The sequence below is a fragment of the Polypterus senegalus genome, chromosome 11 (assembly GCF_016835505.1).
Source record: "Polypterus senegalus isolate Bchr_013 chromosome 11, ASM1683550v1, whole genome shotgun sequence".
NCBI lineage: Eukaryota > Metazoa > Chordata > Cladistia > Polypteriformes > Polypteridae > Polypterus > Polypterus senegalus.
In genome coordinates this window covers 44268778-44288999 of record NC_053164.1, presented here as the reverse complement: position 1 = coordinate 44288999, position 20222 = coordinate 44268778, and the positions used below count along the sequence as shown (strand labels likewise).

Below are 20222 nucleotides of genomic sequence, written 5' to 3'. Positions count from 1 at the left end.
TACATATATATATATATTAGGGGTGGGACTCGATTAAAAAAAATTAATCCAATTAATTAGAGGCTGTGTAAGAATTAATCTTGATTAATCGTATGTAATGCACACGTAAATTTGCCCCAAATCGCAAATTTTTTTTTTAATTTAAAACGGTTTAAGTGGGCGACAGAATCAAATAATAGACATGGACATGAATATTGTAAACTGAAGCTGTTTTAATTTCTGAAAAAAAAGCTTTTAAACTGCATTTGAATTCAAAACAGAAACAAAAATATCATCCCTGGTTAAAATTGGGCAGAATTAAAAAAAAAAAGTGGTAGTTTAAGTACTTTAAGTAGATTTTCAGAATAGTATTGTCTTTAAATAATAATAACCAAAATTTCAACATAAAGTGCAGTTTTTCTTCTTAAAAAAATAAGTCAGAAACATAAAGGTAATTTGACCAGCTTACTCTTTAAACTCTGAGTAACCTTAGCCAAAATTATTTTGTACATTAGGCTAAAACAGTGTGATCATTGAACATTTTGTAATTAGATGTAATTAGAATTACTAACGGTCACGGAAGTCCAATGATCTCCAGTAAGAGCCACAAAGTCCGCTTTCTGTAATGCATCTAATTTTGCTTGCTTTTCAGTGTGCACAAAACCATGCTTTTATCAAGGCTTCGCTCGGGTAGTCGAAATGATCAGTCGTAGGAACGCGCTTTATTCCGACTCTAACATTTTTGTAGCTGTGATGTGTGCATCAGTGTAATGGATGTACCAGGAAATCATGCATTGACAAAAGTTCACGTTTGCTTGGATTTGAAAGTGTGATTAAATGCGTTATTTTTTAACGCGTTATGGAGTACATGCATCGAAGCTTCTCAGCTGTGCTTGTGCTAAGAAAGGGAAAATTTTAAAAATAACGTAACATGATTCTGCGTTAACCTAATATTTTTTCATACATCCCAAACCAAGGAGATGTGAAGGTAAAATGAATCGGGTAGCGCGCGTACAGGCAGAAGCGCAGTCAGCGTCTCAAAGGCCGGCACAGCTATGCACGCGCGCTGGCTGCTCGACTTTTGCTGGGCAGGAGACCCCAGTTTTTGTACACACGTTCATGATATCAAAAGTCTCAGCGCTCTTTGGAGGTAATTCATATATTATATATATAGCAAAATACCTGCGCCTCGCAGGGGAGAAGTAGTGTGTTAAAGAAGTAATGAAAAAGAAAAGGAAACCTTTTAATAATAACGTAACATGATTGACATTGTCATGAGTGTTGCTGTCATATATATGCCTGCCTAAATAAGTCACCTTCGCTTTGCTCTTGCTTTGTTACCGTTCATTTAATCATGGCTAGTGGCGGAAAAATTATAAAATGGAAGGAGGATGGCTTTACCAAAACAATTATTGATGGCGAATCGATTATTCATAAAGCTTGAATTGGTGATCTGTTTTTCTGTGTTAACCTCATATTTTTTCATACTTCTTCTCAAACTAAGGTGGTGCGAGGGTAAAATGAATCGGGGTGCGCTGATCAATGTAATCGGTGTACCAGGAAATCATGCATTGACAAAAGCTCCCCTTTGCTTGTAATGCAAAGTGTGATTAAATGCATTATTTTTTACGCGTTATGGAGCACATGCATCAAAGCTTCTTAGCTGTGCTTGTGCTAAGAAAAGGAAAGATTTTAAAAATAACGCAACACGATTGTCAATGTAACCTTTTTTAAGTAGTGCCTGGAGGATTCAGTGTGAAGAAACTCTAGAGACAGAGTGTGTATTAACTTGTGGATTTTTCTGTGAGTATTGAGTGGCAGCGTCACAAAGTTGCTTCTGCAAGTCTGCGGAGCTCAGCTCAGAGCGAAATGAGGTGGGAGGGGAGATGATGACGTGACTCCCCCACCCGCCTTAACTGTCAATCCCCTACAAACACAGTCTCTCGGAATTTGCATAAGCACACCCCTTCACCTGCAATTTTAACTTAGTTACAAAGTGATCAAAACTCTCGTTTATATCCTGCGTCCTCTCATTAAACTTGTATCCCGCATTCCGTGGGCATGTGAACCGCCAGCGGTAGCCTGTCTATGAACTTAATTTAAAGTTTAGGTTTACACCTTGCTTTCTTTCCGAGGTAGCAACACTCATGAATATGGTAGTATATGTCACTCGCTCACTTCTTATTGTTTCGCTGCCTTCTCAATTATATAATGCATGTTTTCTTAAGCGCTGTTTAGAGGTCTTCCTGGTTTTCTACGCACTGCGTTGACAGTCAGTTCACGTGATTACGTGGGAGGCGTGATGATGTCACATGAAACTCCGCCCCCCACGTCATTGCAGCTCAACTCCATTACAGTTAATGGAGAAAAATACCTTCCAGTTATGACCATTAGGCGTAGAAATTGAAATGAAACCTGCCCAACTTTTGTAAGTAAGCTGTAAGGAATGAGCCTGCCAAATTTCAGCCTTCTTCCTACACGGGAAGTTGGAGAATTAGTGATGAGTGAGTGAGTGAGGGCTTTGCCTTTTATTAGTATATATATATATATATATATATATATACTCATCTAAAGGATTATTAGGAACATCATACTAATACGGTGTTTGACCCCCTTTCGCCTTCAGAACTGCCTTAATTCTACGTGGCATTGATTCAACAAGGTGCTGAAAGCATTCTTTAGAAATGTTGGCCCATATTGATAGGATAGCATCTTGCAGTTGATGGAGATTTGTGGGATGCACATCCAGGGCACAAAGCTCCCTTTCCACCACATCCCAAAGATGCTCTATTGGGTTGAGATCTGGTGACTGTGGGGGCCATTTTAGTACAGTGAACTCATTGTCATGTTCAAGAAACCAATTTGAAATGATTCGAGCTTTGTGACATGGTGCATTATGCTGGTGGAAGTAGCCATCAGAGGATGGGTACATGGTGGTCATGAAGGGATGGACATGGTCAGAAACAATGCTCAGGTAGCCCGTGGCATTTACACGATGCCCAATTGGCACTAAGGGGCCTAAAGTGTGCCAAGAAAACATCCCCTACACCATTACACCACCACCACCCGCCTGCACAGTGGTAACAAGGCATGATGGATCCATGTTCTCATTCTGTTTATGCCAAATTTTGACTCTACCATTTGAATGTCTCAACAGAAATCGAGACTCATCAGACCAGGCAACATTTTTCCATTCTTCAACTGTCCAATTTTGGTGAGCTTGTGCAAATTGTAGCCTCTTTTTCCTATTTGTAGTGGAGATGAGTGGTACCCGGTGGGGTCTTCTGCTGTTGTAGCCCATCCGCCTCAAGGTTGTGTGTGTTGTGGCTTCACAAATGCTTTGCTGCATACCTCGGTTGTAACGAGTGGTTATTTCAGTCAAAGTTGCTCTTCTATCAGCTTGAATCAGTCGGCCCATTCTCCTCTGACCTCTAGTATCAACAAGGCATTTTCCTTCATCCTCCAGGAACTGCCTGCATACTCTCACCACATGAGGCCAGGAATTGTCGTGCACCAGGAGCCACTGTACCAACATATGGTCTGACAATGGGTCCAAGGATTTCATCCTGATACCTAATGGCAGCCAAGGTGCCTTTGTCAAGCCTGTAGCGGTCTGTGTGACCCTCCATGGATATGCCTCCCCAGACAATCATTAACCCACCACCAAACTGCTCATGCTGAATGATGTTACAGACAGCATAATGTTCTCCATGGCTTCTCCAGACCCTTTCACTTCTGTCACATGCTCAGGGTGAACCTGCTCTCATCTGTAAAAAGCACAGGGCACCAGTGGTGCATCTGCCAATTCTGGTATTCTATGGCGAATGCCAATCGAGCTGCATGCTGCTGGGCAGTGAGCTCAGGGCCCATTAGAGGACATGGGGCCCTTGGGTCACCCTCATGAAGTCTTTCTGGTTGTTTGGTCAGAGACATTCACACCAGTGGCCTGTTGGAGGTCATTTTGTAGGGCTCTGGCAGTGCTCATCCTGTTCCTCCTTGCCCAAAGGAGCAGATACTGGTCCTGCTGATGGGTTATGGACCTTCTATGGCCCTCTCCAGCTCTCCTAGAGTAACTGCTTGTCTCCTAGAATCTCCTCCATGCCCTTGAGACTGTGCAGGGAGACACAGCAAACCTTCTGGCAATGACACGTATTCATATACCATCCTGGAGAAGTTGGACTACCTGTGCAACCTCTGTAGGGTCCAGGTATCGCCTCATGCTACCAGTAGTGACACTGACTGTAGCCAAATGCAAAACTAGTGAAGAAACACTCAGAAAAGATGAGGAGGGAAAAATGTCAGTGGCTCCAACTGTTAAACCATCCCTGTTTTGGGGGTCATCTCATTGTTACCCCTCTAGTGCATCTGTTGTTAATTTCATTAACACCACAGCAGCTGAAACTGATTAACAACCCCCTCTGCTACTTAACTGACCAGATTAATATCCTATAAGTTTCATTGACTTTATGCTATACTCTGATTAAAAAGTGTTCCTTTAATTCTTTTCAGCAGTATATATATGTGTATATGTATATATATGACAGTGCGTCCTTTCTTCTGACGGCGTTGCGGTGTTCCTGTATACGTGTTGCGATTCTTTTTTTTTTTTTTTACCGCAACGCCGTCAGAAGAAAGGACGCACTGTCATTGATCTATAAGCATACTAAATCAACAGGACATACATTTAATTGGGACGATGTACAAGTAAAATTTAAAGCCAATAATAAAAGTGCTAGAGAGCTGGCTGAATCCTGGTTATCAAATGAGAACGCCATCAACAGACACTTGGACATAAATCCAGCATATACAAACTTAAGAAGAACTTATTCTTAATAAACAAGACTTTACTCCCAACAACCTCACCCCCCCACACAGACCTAGCCACCGACCCCCTGTAAGGTATTGCTATATATTGCCTTTGATTCTTGTAAGTCTAAGCATTATCCTCTGATGAAGACCCCTGGTAGGGGTTGATAGCTCAGAAATATATATATCTATACTAATAAAAGGCAAAGCCCTCACTCACTCACTCACTCACTCACTCATCACTAATTCTCCAACTTCCCGTGTATGTAGAAGGCTGAAATTTGGCAGGCTCATTCCTTACAGCTTACTTACAAAAGTTGGGCAGGTTTCATTTCGAAATTCTACGCCTAATGGTCATAACTGGAAGGTATTTTTCTCCATTAACTGTAATGGAGTTGAGCTGCAATGACGTGGGGGGCGGAGTTTCGTGTGACATCATCACGCCTCCCACGTAATCACGTGAACTGACTGTCAACGCAGTGCGTAGAAAACCAGGAAGACCTCCAAAAAGCGCTTAAGAAAACATGCATTATATAATTGAGAAGGCAGCGAAACAATAAGAAGCGAGCGGGTGACATATACTACCATATTCATGAGTGTTGCTACCTCGGAAAGAAAGCAAGGTGTAAACCTAAACTTTAAATTAAGTTCATAGACAGGCTACCGCTGGCGTTTCACATGCCCACAGGTAATGCAGGATACAAGTTTAATGAGAGGACGCAGGATATAAACGAGAGTTTTGATCACTTTGTAACTAAGTTAAAATTGTAGGTGAAGGGTGTGCTTATGCAAATTCCGAGACTGTGTTTGTGGGGGATTGACAGTTAAGGCGGGTGGGGGAGTCACGTCATCATCTCCCCTCCCATTCATCTTATTTCGCTCTGAGCTGAGCTCCGTGGCTAACGCCGTCTTCCGAAGCAACTTCGTCAGACTGCCACCAAATACTCACAGAAAAATCCACAAGTTAATACACACGCTGTCTCTAGAGTTTCTACACACTGAATCCTCCAGGCACTACTTACAAAAGGTCACATTGACAATCGTGTTACGTTATTTTTAAAATCTTTCCTTTTCTTAGCACAAGCACAGCTGAGAAGCTTCGATGCATGTGCTCCATAATGCGTTAAAAAATAATGCATTTAATCACACTTTGCATTACAAGCAAAGGGGAGCTTTTGTCAATGCATGATTTCCTGGTACACCGATTACATTGATCAGCGCATCCCGATTCATTTTACCCTCGCACCACCTTAGTTTGAGAAGTATGAAAAAATATGAGGTTAACACAGAAAAACAGATCACCAATTCAAGCTTTATGAATAATCGATTCGCCATCAATAATTGTTTTGGTAAAGCCATCCTCCTTCCATTTTATAATTTTTCCGCCACTAGCCATGATTAAATGAACGGTAAAAAGTAAGAGCAAAGCGAGGGTGACTTATTTAGGCAGGCATATATATGACAGCAACACTCATGACAATGTCAATCATGTTACGTTATTATTAAAATGTTTCCTTTTCTTTTTCATTACTTCTTTAACACACTACTTCTCCGCTGCGAGGCGCGGGTATTTTGCTATATATATATGAATGACCTCCAAAGAGCGCTGAGACTTTTGATATCATGAACGTGTGTACAAAAACTGGGGTCTCCTGCCCAGCAAAAGTCGAGCAGCCAGCGCGCGTGCATAGCTGTGCTGGCCTTTGAGACGCTGACTGCGCTTCTGCCTTAAGTCAAAGTGAGCACTTTTAATTTTTTTCATCCTCCCCCTGCGCTATAGCCCAGACAAGTGCAAACACGGACCCCTTTTCTACACCACGGCAAAATAATATTAAGGCGATTCACACTTTCTTTTGCATGTATACGATTATGAGGTCCTCAGCTCGGATTATGAAGACACGCACAGGAGTGGAGGACAGACAGTGCCATCACAGCCCATTAATGGCGGGACGTCTCACCAGTCTACACAAGACCCACCGCGACTGTCCCCAAAAGGCGATCATAACGTCAGCGAACACATCTCTATACTATATAAAAGAAAAGGCAACTTTCCTTTCTTTACACCTTTTTCCTTTTATCCCAAACCAAAGCCTTTTCTCTTAACACTGCAGAGGACACAAAACTAATTTTCTTTAAATGCCGGTAAGGCACATTAGCAGAGGCACAAATTTGAACGTTCACATAGAAAATGTAATTTCAATGTACCTGTACTTCTTAAAACGTTAATGTTTTACTGTTTAATAACTTATAGACTATAATTTATTATTTTTCCCTTGCACTCAGTGACCAAACCTATACACACACATATAGACACATACAAACATACACACAAGTATGTGTATATATACACACACACACACATACACACACACAAATTATATATATGTGTGTATGTATGTATGTGTGTGTGTGTATATATGATGTAGATAGGTATGTATGTGTGTATATATATATATATATATATGTGTATATATATATGTGTGTATATATATATATATATATATATATATATATATATATATATATATAATGTGTGTGTGTGTGTGTGTGTGTATATACAGTAATCCCTTGCTATATCGCTTTGACTTTCAAGGGTTTCGCTCTATCACGGATTTTCTATGAAAGCATAACTAAATATATAATGCAGATTTTTCGCTGCTTCGCGGGTTCTGCGGACAGTGGGTCTTTTTACTTCCTTGTACATGCTTCCTCAGTTGGTTTGCCCAGTTGATTTCATTCAAGGGACGCTATTGGCGGATGACTGAGAAGCTAACCAATCAGAGCACGCAGTTAAGTTCCTGCCTGCTGAATGCAGTGTTAATCAGGAAGTCTCGTCTCACTCATTCAGCATCAACGTGTTTCGCTGTGTAAAGAGTTGTGCTCTTTTGTGTTTATCTTTGTGCATAGTCAAGCCCTTCATTATGGCTCCAAAACGATCTGCTACTGCTTCAGGGCCGTGCCCAAGTGCAAACGGAAGATGTTAATGATTGCGAAAAGGTAAACGCTTTGGATTTATTGAAGGCTACGATTCTTTTATTTAAAAAGTAGGAAAGGAATATAAGATCTACGGCCGCAGTGTCCTTTTAACCAGGGTGCAAAACGAGTTGTAAGTGGATGTAATAAGGCAGTAGTCCGGATGGAAACTGCTTTAGGGATTTGCATTGAAGACTGCCAGAAGAAGAACAACGGCAGTGCTACACAATCGCCTGAAGTGGCTCCTTTAAGGGCTGTAATGCTCTCCTTTGTTGTGCAGTAAAATAAAACTCATTGTTATCGGACAAGTCATCGTGTCATTGTTGGTGAGTAACCATAATTAATTTTCTACTTACAGTGCTTAGTACATGTACGCGCGTTTAGTGTCACTGTACACACATTTACTGTATACTATTTTTCTTGTATTGTACGTATTTATTGCTGGTGGTATGTCTATCGTAATGGCTGTAACATATGTGCTATCGGAGACACTCAATATCTTTAAAATAATATTTAGGTTTTACTGTATATAAACAGTGTGTATATATATATATATATATATATATATATATATATATATATATATATATATATATATAGCAAAATACCCGCGCTTTGCAGCTGAGAAGTAGTGTGTTAAAGAAGTAATGAAAAAGAAAAGGAAAATAACGTAACATGATTGTCAATGTTATTGTTTTGTCGTTGTGAGTGATGAGTGTTGCTGTCATATATATATATATATATATATATATATATATATATATATATATATATATATATATATATATATATATATATATATATACACACACACATATATACATACTATTTTGATTTGGGGAAAATGGTTCAAGGGGTTCTTTAGAATAAGTGTGCAAAAATCAGAGAGAAGGGGTCCGATACTTCAATAAAATTTACTTATTCAATTATAACATACTAGCAAAATACCCGCACTTCGCAGCGGAGAAGTAGTGTGTTAAAGAAGCAATGAAAAAGAAAAGGAAACATTTTGAAAATAACGTAACATGATTGTCAATGTAATTGTTTTGTCACTGTTGTGAGTGATGAGTGTTGTTGTCATATATATATATATATATATATATATATATATATATATATATATATATATATACACACAAATACATATATATATATATATATATATACACACACATATATAAACATATATATACATATACATACATATCTACATATATACACACACAGCTATTTCGTATCAGTGCAATACGCTGCTTGTTAAAACGGATAACTCCCGCTCTTACGTGCAAGTCTGCGTGGATATTATGAACTATAGTATTTGTTCAAGTTCTATTTAAATTTTAAATAGAAGGAATTTTTATTTAGTCGACAGAAATATCTTTGGTAGGAATGGTAAAAACAGACAGGAATATTATTCTGAATAAATCAACTCAAACCTTAAACAACTTATAATATTTTGCTCTCCATAAAAATATATCCTGTCTAAATTATACAAGTTAGAAATAAAGTAAACGTTAAAAGAACAAACATTCAAATTTCTTTACTCTTATGTAATTTTATATAAAAAATAAACTTAGATTTTAAATATCCCAAAAGATTTTGCTCTCCATAAAAATATATCCTGTCAAAATTATACAAATTCAAATATGAACATGCTGCATAACAAAACCTGGAAATATAAATAAAATGTGTTCCTTTCAGCAATAACAAATCAAATCATTCAGTTGTCTTTGCTCATATGTCATTTTAGAGCTGGACGCCTGGCATCTTTTTGGCACAAGTTCGTTTCTGTTTGGTGTGAGGTTCTGTGTTGTGGAGATTCTCAGGATGGATTGCAGGTGCTCATCAGTGAGGCGACTCCTGTGTGCTGTTTTGTTAGTCTTTATCACTGAGAAGAGCTTCTCACACAGATATGTGCTACCAAACATGCACAAGGTTCGAGCCGCATGTAGACGGACTTTTTTTGTTCTTCAAAGTCACCAAAGCACCGTGCAAACTCAGTGCGCCAGTTTATCAGCAAAGTGCGATTTGGGAACACCGTAGTGACGACTTGGTTTAACATTACTTGGCAACAGGGAAAGTGGGGCAAATTGCACTGGTGCATTTGTGTCTCCCATAAAAGCAGCTTCACTTGAAATCACTTTGTGATTGTGCACGGTAAAACGTCCGCTGAAGTGTCAGATTCTTATTTAATTCTTCTGCTTTCTGTATCTTCTGCATTGCATTCAGGTTACCCTGATGTTTTGTCTCATAGTGCCGCCTTAGATTAAATTCTGTAATTACAGCCACATTAGCTCCACAAATGAGACACACGGGTTCAGTAAACATATACTCAGCCTCCCATCGGTTTTAAAGGCTCTATTTTCAGAATCAACTTTTCTCTTCAGCATCGTGTGAGCTAGCTTCGCAATAACTTGCAGCATCATAAGGTAGACTTGATTAACGCGTAAGTGTTCGCAAGGCAGCTGAAGCGCTGCATTATGGGATCTGTAGTTTATTGTGTTACCAGCGCTTCATATACCCGGCCATTAATAACAATAATACAGTATATAAAATGATCTCGGGTCGGATATAATTACACCGGGCGGATGTGGCCCGCCCTTGAGTTTGACACATATGGACTAAATAGAACTTGAAAAGATATATTTTTTCAAATGTGATCGCAATTCAGATAGAGTTGACGCAAGACTACAGCCTGCATGCCTCAATAAGTCATCCTCCCTCGCTCTTACTTTTTACCGCTCATCTAATGAATACACTGAGTATGGCTTTACCAAAACAATCATTGATGGCTAATAAAGTATCCATTATTCGAGTATGTAGATCGGGATATATATATACATATATATATACCCGTATCGCAGCGAGAAGTAGTGTGTTAAAAAGCTAGAAAAGAAAAGGGAACATTTTAAAAATAACGTAACATGACTGTCAATATACAGTATTTGTTTTGTGAGTGTTACTGAGTGTTGCTGTCATCAAGGATTTGATTATCATTATTTCTTTCAATCAGGTTCGTATTTGTAGGATGTGTTGTGTTCAAGTTACATTCCGTGTTTGTCAATCGCTGTAAAGATGACAGGTTTCATTCATCGATTCGTTTCTTACTGCATCAATAAACAGCTCGTCTTCTTCTTTATCTGAGACCTGACACACTGCATGCACGGGTTTTTTACACTGTCTTCCTTTAGCGGACATTGACTTTTTCCAACGTGTGCTTTGTTTCCGCAGTAGTTGGATTTATGAATATGCTTGTATGTACAGACGCTTCATATTTTTGCTGCCTTTTCAATTGTGTAATTCGGTTTTGTTCAGCTCTTTGGAACTGTTGCTTTTATCTGTGCACTGCGCCAGTTCACGTGAGCCACTCGGTGTACATGCATCGAAGGTTCCCAGCTGTGCTGGTGCCATCTCGTGCTATGTCCATGGCTGTATTTAATGTTACCTTAGTCCTGGCACTTAAAACTTTCTCTCGCAGTTTCGCTGAGTTTGTGTCAAACACCACCCTGACCATCTCATCTTCCTCTCCATAAGCACAGTCCTTCACCCGTGAATATTTAGTGGGAGTTTGCTATTGGATTGCCGCTGACGGACGGCCTTATATGGGCAGGCACTAAATTACAAACGCCAGCGCAGCCTGTCTATGAACTTAATTTAAAGTGTAGGTTTACATCGTGCTTTGTTTCCGAAGTAGCAGAACTCATGAATATGGTTGTATATGTCACTCGCTCGCTTCTTATTGTTTCGCTGCCTTCTCAATTATATAATGCATGTTTTCTTCAGCGCTTTTTTGAGGTCTTCCTGGTTTTCTATGTACTGCGTGATTACGTGGGAGGCGTGATGATGTCACACGAAACTCCGCCCCCACGGCGTTGAAGCTCATCTCCATTACAGTAAATGGAGAAAAACTGCTTCCAGTTATGACCATTACGCGTAGAATTTCGACATAAAACCTGCCCAACTTTTGTAAGGAAGGTGTAAGGAATGAACCTGCCAAATTTCAGCCTTCCACCCACACGGGAAGTTGGAGAATTAGTGATGAGTGAGTGAGTGAGTGAGTGAGGGCTTTGCCTTTTATTAGTATAGACTAGCAAAATACCCGCGCTTCGCAGCGGAGAAGTAGTGTGTTAAAGAAGTTATGAAAAATAAATATTTTAAAAATAACGTAACATGATTGTCAATGTAATTGTTTTGTGACTGTTATGAGTGTTGCTGTCATCAATGAGATGATTATCATTATTTCTTTCAATCAGGTTCGTATTTGGAGGACGTGTTGTTTTGAAGTTACATTCCGTGTTTGTCAACCGTTGTAAAGATAACAGGTTTCATTCATCAAAGTTTTCACTATGCAATAAGATTTTTAAGCCTGATGATAATGTTCCCGCACAGGGTATTTAGAGAGACGCACTGGGAGAAGTATAATCTGAACCTCTCTACAGTTTCGTTTATTTTCGGGTTGTAATGTTCATCAAATTTACATATCATCCCAGTGGCGGACTGTGCATTTCACACCCAGGCCTTCAGTAGTGCTCCGTCTGAATCAACCCGCCCCTCAAAATCTAATTTATGGTTATAAAAACCATCTTAATATGCATAAATACAGTATAAAGAGCCGCTGCATCACAGATAGATAACACCTGTAGCCACAATAAATGCCTTTATTGACTAGACAAACCAGGGGTCAACAAGTTCCTTTCTACTGCAGCTACAGCCACGACACACAAAAAATCATCAATATTAACTCAGAAATTTGCAATATTATTTAGGAAAATCACAACATTTTACTCACCAAAAATTCAGATTATTTGTAAACAAAATCCATCCTCCTCTCTTTCCTCAAACAGTTCAATTACTATGTCGTACAGATTATCCGTGTGCTTCAGTTTCATCAAAAAGTCTCTTTCTATCGCCATCGAAGCTAATGCTTAAAGTCGAATCTGCCCTGTCGTATTTCTGCCATAAGTTTTAATTCGCTTTCGGGCTGAAAATGTGCGCTCGACAGAAGCAGTGTACACGGGAATGGTCCCCGCCAAATATAACAATGTGTACAGCTGCCTTATGCTCTCATTCAGATCAGTGGGAGAATTTCCTGCAAAATCATCCATGGCATACATTACAGTCTATTCTTTTTTTAGCCGTGATCAAAAACTGCTGCGTGGCTCTTGTGTTAAACTGGAGAAGGCTGCATGCGGGAAATTTTTCTTGTATTCCCGATACTTCTCGGGGTCGAGGAACGTGACAAACATCAGTTTTTCATGGTCTTGAAATCCGGTCTGTGTCTGGCAAATATTGTCCAGAATCCTGCCATGGAGTTGGCAGTAGTGCGCACGAGGATCTTGCGTTCGGAGCGCCTGTGGTGCGTTTAGTGGCCTCGTAGAGTTCCTCATATTGGCTTCTATCCAGTCAATGGGTCTAAATACGGTGATGTTGCCGTACGCCTGCTAGAGGGCCCTATTGACACCAACTCAAAATCTGATTGGTTGAAGCAACAGTTTAATTGACATTTATTCTGTGTTAGAGGGCCTGCAGAACGGATTGTGAAGGCCCCTCTGCCTGGCAACAAATAACGGCTGAAATGTGATTGGTTAAATGCTTTAATATGAAAATACATGTCTGGAAGCAGCACAACCATCGGATTAAACATGTCCACGGCTTTATTTAATTTTAGCTCCGACCCGGCACTTAAAAGTTTCTCTCGCACTTTCACTGAGGGAGGGTTTCCGCAGCTGCTGCACTTATGAATATGCTAAGCACAGTCCTTCACCCGCAAATATTTACCTTATATGGGCAGGCACTCCATTACGTGGGAGGCGTGATGATGCGAGTTGCAACTCCACCTCATACGGCGACCGAGCTGCAGGCTATGGCCATACACAGTATATGGACGACATTAGGTTCCAGTTATGACCGTTACGCGTAGAATTTCGAAATGAAACCTGCCTAACTTTTGTATGTAACTGTAAGGAATTAGGCTGCCAAATTTCAGCCTTCCACCTACACGGGAAATTGGAGAATTAGTGATGAGTGAGTGAGTGAGGGCTTTGCCTTTTATTAGTATAGATGACAGCAACACTCCTAACAGTGACAAAACAATTACATTGACAATCATGTTACGTTATTTTCAAAATGTTTCCTTTTCTTTTTCATTACTTCTTTAACACACTACTTCTTCAACACACTACTTCTCCGCTGCAAAGTGCGGGTATTTTGCTAGTTTTTTATATATGCAACGTGCTGACATGCACATGTATTACACATGCAAAGATACAGACGCTTACAATGTAATGCAGTTGGTAAATATCAAAGACCCGGCTACTACTTGACCGCGTCTCCTCTGAAGCCCGGCGCTTATTAGAGACTGGCGACAATAAGAGACTCGGTGTTTATTGGAGCATATACGGTATTTCTTTCCTGCTTTCACCTCAAAACCGGTCCAGCCCACACGCAGCCGACACAGCATTTCTCAAATTCCTATTCGTCCTCTTCCAAACCCTTCCTCATGCTGCCAGCTGCTCCTCTTCAAAACCGGTCCCGCCCACACACAGCCAACATGGTATTTCTCGCCAAGCTTCTGAAGTATGTTTACAAAATAAAGCATACTCTGCATGCAGCGAAAATGTACTTCTCCAGCTAGATTCCATGCTCAGAACCATCAAACCCTTTGCTAAATCATACAAACACATGCATGAAATCAGTCCAATCCAATAGCATCTTTCCGAATGCTTTTCGATGAAAACCCTGGGCAGGATTTATGACGATACGATGCCCGACATGTCACACCAATGTTGCAGTAATTTTCGGCGGAGAAGATGGTGAACCGCCTGCCGAAAGGGACATTTGCATCTATTCCATAGGCAATTCCTGTAAACAGATTTCAACGCTCAATATGAATTGCAATGCTATGGTTTACCCACTTTTATTCCCTTATGGAGACATTGGCTGGCACAAAGATTTACAACATGTTCCCAATAAAAAAACCGCCAAGCGAATAAGGCTCACTCAATGCCAATTTTACGCATACAGATTAGCAATGGGGAATACATTTAGTATTTTGCACTCTAGCCGCGAACTATTCCAACAGCACGTCGTAGATGCGTATGTTAAAATGGAGGGTGCGTGTCTCGACTATCTCAGATTAGATCAACAAGATTGGCGTGTGGAACAATACTAAGGACTGTCAGATGCACTGCAAGCAAACAGTGAGAATAACGTACGTGTAGGCAAAATGATCATATTACCGTCCACATTTCCAAGAAGGCCAAGATACATGCAACAAAACTAGCAGGATGCCATGGCCATAGTACCTTAATTCGGACAGCCTCATTTATTTATCACTTTTCACATGTAATCCTTCTTGGCCGGAAATTCTACATGCACTCTCGGATACCCAAAGACCGGAGCACAGACCTGATATTGTAGTACGAGTCTTTTGTATTAAGCTGCAGGAATTACTTGGAGACATTCTACAACAACATCTTTTTGAGGTTGTTATTGATTATGTTTACGTAATCGAATTTCAGAAGCGTGGCTTTCCTCATAGCCACATGCTGTTTACTCTTCATAATAATTCACCAACCAGTCTTCAGCCACGGTCAGTTGTACGTGGCTTTTTCTAGGGTTAGATCTTTCGACTCATTATCTGTCGTCTCCACCAAAACACCTATTCAGAATTGCGTCTTTCAAGAAGTATTTATTTCTTCTTGATTTCTGAAATTCCTTTCTCACAGTTTTCTGTTTTTTTTTTTCTGTTTTTATTCTTACAACACCGTATGCTACGGTGGGTTTCGGCTAGTGCTTAAAAAAATGACACATCTTTGTCATTTTTTCAAGCGGTATGTCTAACTCACTTGGACACAAACTGGCATCTTGCATCTGACGATTTTGTTGTTTCCTTTGTTATTACCTGAAGGGGAACACTTTTTGATCTTAATTTCTCAATGTTTTTGAGATTGGCTTTAGATTTGACGTGGTCATTGCAAGTATCTTTTCAGTGTTCAGTCTTTGGTACGCTGGCAAAAGTTGGAGAAAAGTTGAAAAAAGATTCGTAAAAATTGCCAGGATATTTTTGTGCCCTTAATTTTGCAGTTAACTTTGTGTTCATTAGTTTTACTGACGTAGTTAGGGTATCTGGTAGTCCTCGCTTCGACATTTCTGTCTCATGCAGCTAATTAATTTGCGTTTCTTTAATGAGAAAACGTGCAGGAAACATGCACAAATAGAGTTAATTCCGTGATTCCATCCGTGTTTTCCACATTGCGGAAATCATAGGCCCCTAGTCTTTTTAGTCATGTTTACATGATAATTTGTTATTAAAGAAGGCTTAAGTGTCGATCAGTACAATCTTTTTTCCAGCTGACCTCAAATGGTACTGCCTGTATCTGTTCTTCTCTTTTCTCCTCAGTGCATGCAGACACTAAGATAAATTTACACACACGTTTGTGTTTTTATGAATTTTTGCTTGGTTGCAGGGTACTTGTTGATAGTAGTTGATATGTAGAAAATCCTGTGGGCTATTAAAAGTTATACATTTTTAATAGTTTTAGAAATTTGAGTGGGCCAGATCCGTGTTAAGCTGACTAGAAAAGTTTGTTTTATAAGTAAAATGAATGCGTGTGGCTTGTCAGATACCCTACCCTTCCACATTGTAACTTGAAGAAAAACTGAGCCAAAAAATATTTTTCATCTAAGAGTTGTTTTTTCCCCTCATTTTTTAGATACTGTAATGGATCCAAGCAACCTGGGATTCAGAGGACAACCAAGAAAGGAAGGGGGCCCACACTTGCCCCTGGGCTGCGCCCGTTCTCTGCAGCCGGCCTCCGAGGAGCCCGTCCTGGGCCACGCCCATTTTCTGCAACTGACCTCAGAGGAGCCTGTCCTGGGCCGTGGCCGTTCTCTGCAGACGCCTTCCAGGGAGCCCTCCCTGGGCCGTGCCCGTTCTCTGCAGCCCCCTTCCGAGGAGCCCTCCCTGGGCCGTGCCCGTTCTCTGCAGCCCTCCCTGGGCCGCGCTCGTTCTCTGCAGCCCCCCTCCGAGGAGACCATCCTGGGCCGCGCCCGTTCTCTGCAGCCACCCTCCAAGAAGCCAGCCCTGGGCCGCGCCCAGTCTCTGCAGCCACCTGCCCTGGGCCGCGCCCGTTCTCTGCAGCCCCCTTCCGAGGAGCCCGTCCTGGGCCGCGCCCGTTCTCTGCAGCCCCCTTCCGAGGAGCCCGCCCTGGGCCGCGCCGTTCTCTGCACCCCCTTCCGAAGAGCCCGCCCTGGGCGCGCCCGTTCTCTGCAGCCCCCTTCCGAGGAGCCTGTCCTGTGTCCCGCCCGGTCTCTGCAGCCGCCCTCCAAGGAGCCTGCCCTGGGCCGTGCCCGGTCTCTGCAGCCACCTGCCCTGGGCCACACCCGGTCTCTGCAGCCGCCCTCCGAGGAGCCCGTCTTGGGCCGCGCCCAGTCTCTGCAGCCGCCACAAAAAGAGAACTACTCAAGCCGGGCTGTCTTCCTACAGACACCATCTGAAGAGGCTGACCGGAGCCATGTGATTATTGGCTCAACCCTGCCCTCATGTCCCGAAGCACCCAGCAGCCTGGGTCGTGCCCATCCCCAATTGTCACCCCTAAAAGAGCCCAGTCTGGGCCGTGCCTGGCCTCAACGATTTTCTGAAGAAACTGGCCAGGGCCGTTCCAGAGGCTTGGTATTATCTGTTCCGGAAACTGCAGCACCTCAAAGTTCTATAGTAACACCAAGTTCTACTTTATCAGGAGTCACAGAGGCCCCCACGCCCAAGGTAAGAGTAATTGCTGAAATTAATTTTTGAAAAGGAAAGGTTTAAATCCTGACTTAAATTTAACATAAGGTGGGATTTCAAACTCGTGGGTGGAAAGAGCGGGTTTTGAGGGAGAGTGTATCAAACTCCCAGATCTTGCACCATGAAAGTAATGTGCGCGTGTTGAGTGTCCTCTCAATGTGCACGCTAACTTTGACATTGAGTGCTTGGTGGTTATTACCAAAAATTTACAAGAATCCAGACAGCTGACTTGTGATTTGAGATAACGTATAGAGGTTACTGGAGAGTATGCATCGTACGGTTAAATGAAACTTGCCAGATACCTCACTAACCAGGTTTCCATCCAAGGAGTTTTTGCGAAAAAATATTTAGCGCTTCAAATTTTAGCTGATGGAAATGCTAATTATCGATAAAATGTTGTACTTGTCGACATAATATTTTTCCGTTTAACTTTAGCGCATAAATTCCATATCGATACTTCAGATGTCTCAAAAACTACATTGGAATCACTTTTTGTCTGTAAAAAAGGGCTTTAACGCAAATAAATGTGTCACATGATACATTTTCATCATGTGCAATCAAAACGAGAATAGCGGAGCGGTTCGCATGGTCTGATGAAGAGACTCGTTATTTCTCGTGATGAGCCAATGCAGTAGCGGATAGGCTGGGTCTCCTGCTACTAAAAGGGGTACCTGAACTCCCTCCACATCAACTGTAGCCTGGGGGTGTCTCTCAGGATGTCTAAATAATACAAAAACCGCAAAGGTAATTTACTGTGCCAGTCAAAATATTTAATAAACCGTGTGTTTCATTATCTAAACATTTTTTTCTTATTATTAAATGGCAGATGTTTTAGCATATATGAGAAATTCTCTCATTAATATTAACTTTAGTTTTTTTTTATTAAACGTCGTTATTTTGTATTAATTCAAATTTCAGTTTTAATTAAAAACCTTAAGGGAAGCAGTTTACAGTACTAATTCAGTTGTTATCACACTGAGAAGGGATGTTGAAAGGTAGGCTCACCTGTACAGATCCGATGCTGCAAACACAGCTGCATCATGGGCACTTCCAGGAGTGCCAACGCAAATGTCTCGTTTCATGCACCTGTCATCAAGGGCCTGGAGAACAATAGATGGCCACCCTTTGCGATTAATGTAATCGCAGTAGCCTTCCGTCGGGGGAAGAATAGGCACATGCGTGCCATCCAGCGCACAGTAAATCTGTGGCACAAGGTCCACCAAGGAATTACGGTATGCAATTTCATTGGCCTCCGCTACAGTCGGAAGTCTGATATAACGCCGCATTAATTTTTCTTTAATAGCGGTGCACACAGCATATACACATCGATGGACGGTAGTTTTACTAACCCCGAAAGTTTATCCAACTACTCTATACTCCGCGCAGGTTGCCAGCTTGTAAAGGGCGATGGCAATCCGCTTTGGGGTTGGAACCGGTGGTCGGTAACAACCTGTGATGGGCGCAACATCAGGACTGATGAATCCATACAACATCTCAAACATCAGCCGTGTCATTCTAAAATGTTGCAGCCAGAGATTTTCTGTGAATTGTCTCCCCACCACCTCCTTCCAGGAGGTCTTATTCCGTCGTCTCTCCCATACCTGTGGGTTTCGTCGCACTGGGGTACTTTCTTCGAGCTCTAGGGCTATCAGACAAGCAACTGCTTCATTCTGCTGTCGTCTTCGGATATTATGTACAATTCCAATTATTTGTGAAACTGAAATAACAGTAAGCTGGCAAATTTCAACAAACTGTCTGAATAATCTCTCCATTTCTTTGTTTAGTGGAGGGGGTGTAACGTGGAAAACAAAAGGTAGTTAATTTGCGACATACACAAAATTATGTATGGAAATGGCTCAAGGGCAGATTTTTTTCGCGATACAACAAAACTTATGCGACATGGAGGGGATGACGTCATCACGCATACCATTTTATCGATAAAAAGCCAGTTGGATGGAAACAGGCTGGAGACAGCAAATTTCGCACATTTTTTTTACGTATATTCTGCTTGTCGATAACAAAACGTCGCAAAAAACTGGATTGAAACTTGGCTATTGTCCTAGAACTGAAGTATGTCAGTATGTAGTGGTCTTCTAGTTGTTTGAAAGGCATTTTTCTTACTGAGAGCTCTTTTTGGTAAATAAACCAGGACATTATAGAAAATGCGGTAGTGTTCAAATACTACTGTTATTGATCCTTCATGATGGTATTTCTTGGGAAAAGGAATGCTTCTTGATAGGCTTAGCTGGCTTGAAAGGCTGCAGTGTGAAATGCAATCAAACTAACTGGAATTTGAAACAAAGTAAAGGAACATCCCCTGACTCGAAACAAAGTATTTAGAGTATGAGTGTGAAAACACCTTTAGTTACGTTGCTCATTAATTACAAAAAAGTAACTGTTACATAATTATTATAAAATGTAATGCATTATAAACCACGTGTAACTTTTGCATTACGTTTTCTTCTTTTATATGAAAAAATGCACATTTCATTGGCCAGCCATTTGTTGTTAAATCATAAACACGTGAACCTGCATGAAACGGGTTCTTGGGTTTTATAAATACTGTGGCACTCTGGGTCCGGACCTAAGAGAAACACGGTCTTCTGGGCGGAAATATCTGTGGATGCTGGCTATTAAAGTAGACCCATGAGCATCACATGAGGTTGGATTTGGGCAC

At 41.1% G+C, this 20222-nt stretch overlaps 1 protein-coding gene across 1 annotated transcript in view; it reads left to right on the top strand.

Annotated features, from left to right (window-relative positions):
* Nucleotides 1–20222, top strand: part of LOC120538540 (protein piccolo-like) — a 62936-nt gene that overhangs the window by 15777 nt on the left and 26937 nt on the right. The window contains exon 2 of the mRNA XM_039767936.1: nucleotides 16473–17524. Coding sequence (XP_039623870.1) covers nucleotides 16481–17524 — 1044 coding nt within the window. The 5' untranslated portion in view covers nucleotides 16473–16480. The remainder of the gene's footprint in view (nucleotides 1–16472; nucleotides 17525–20222) is intronic.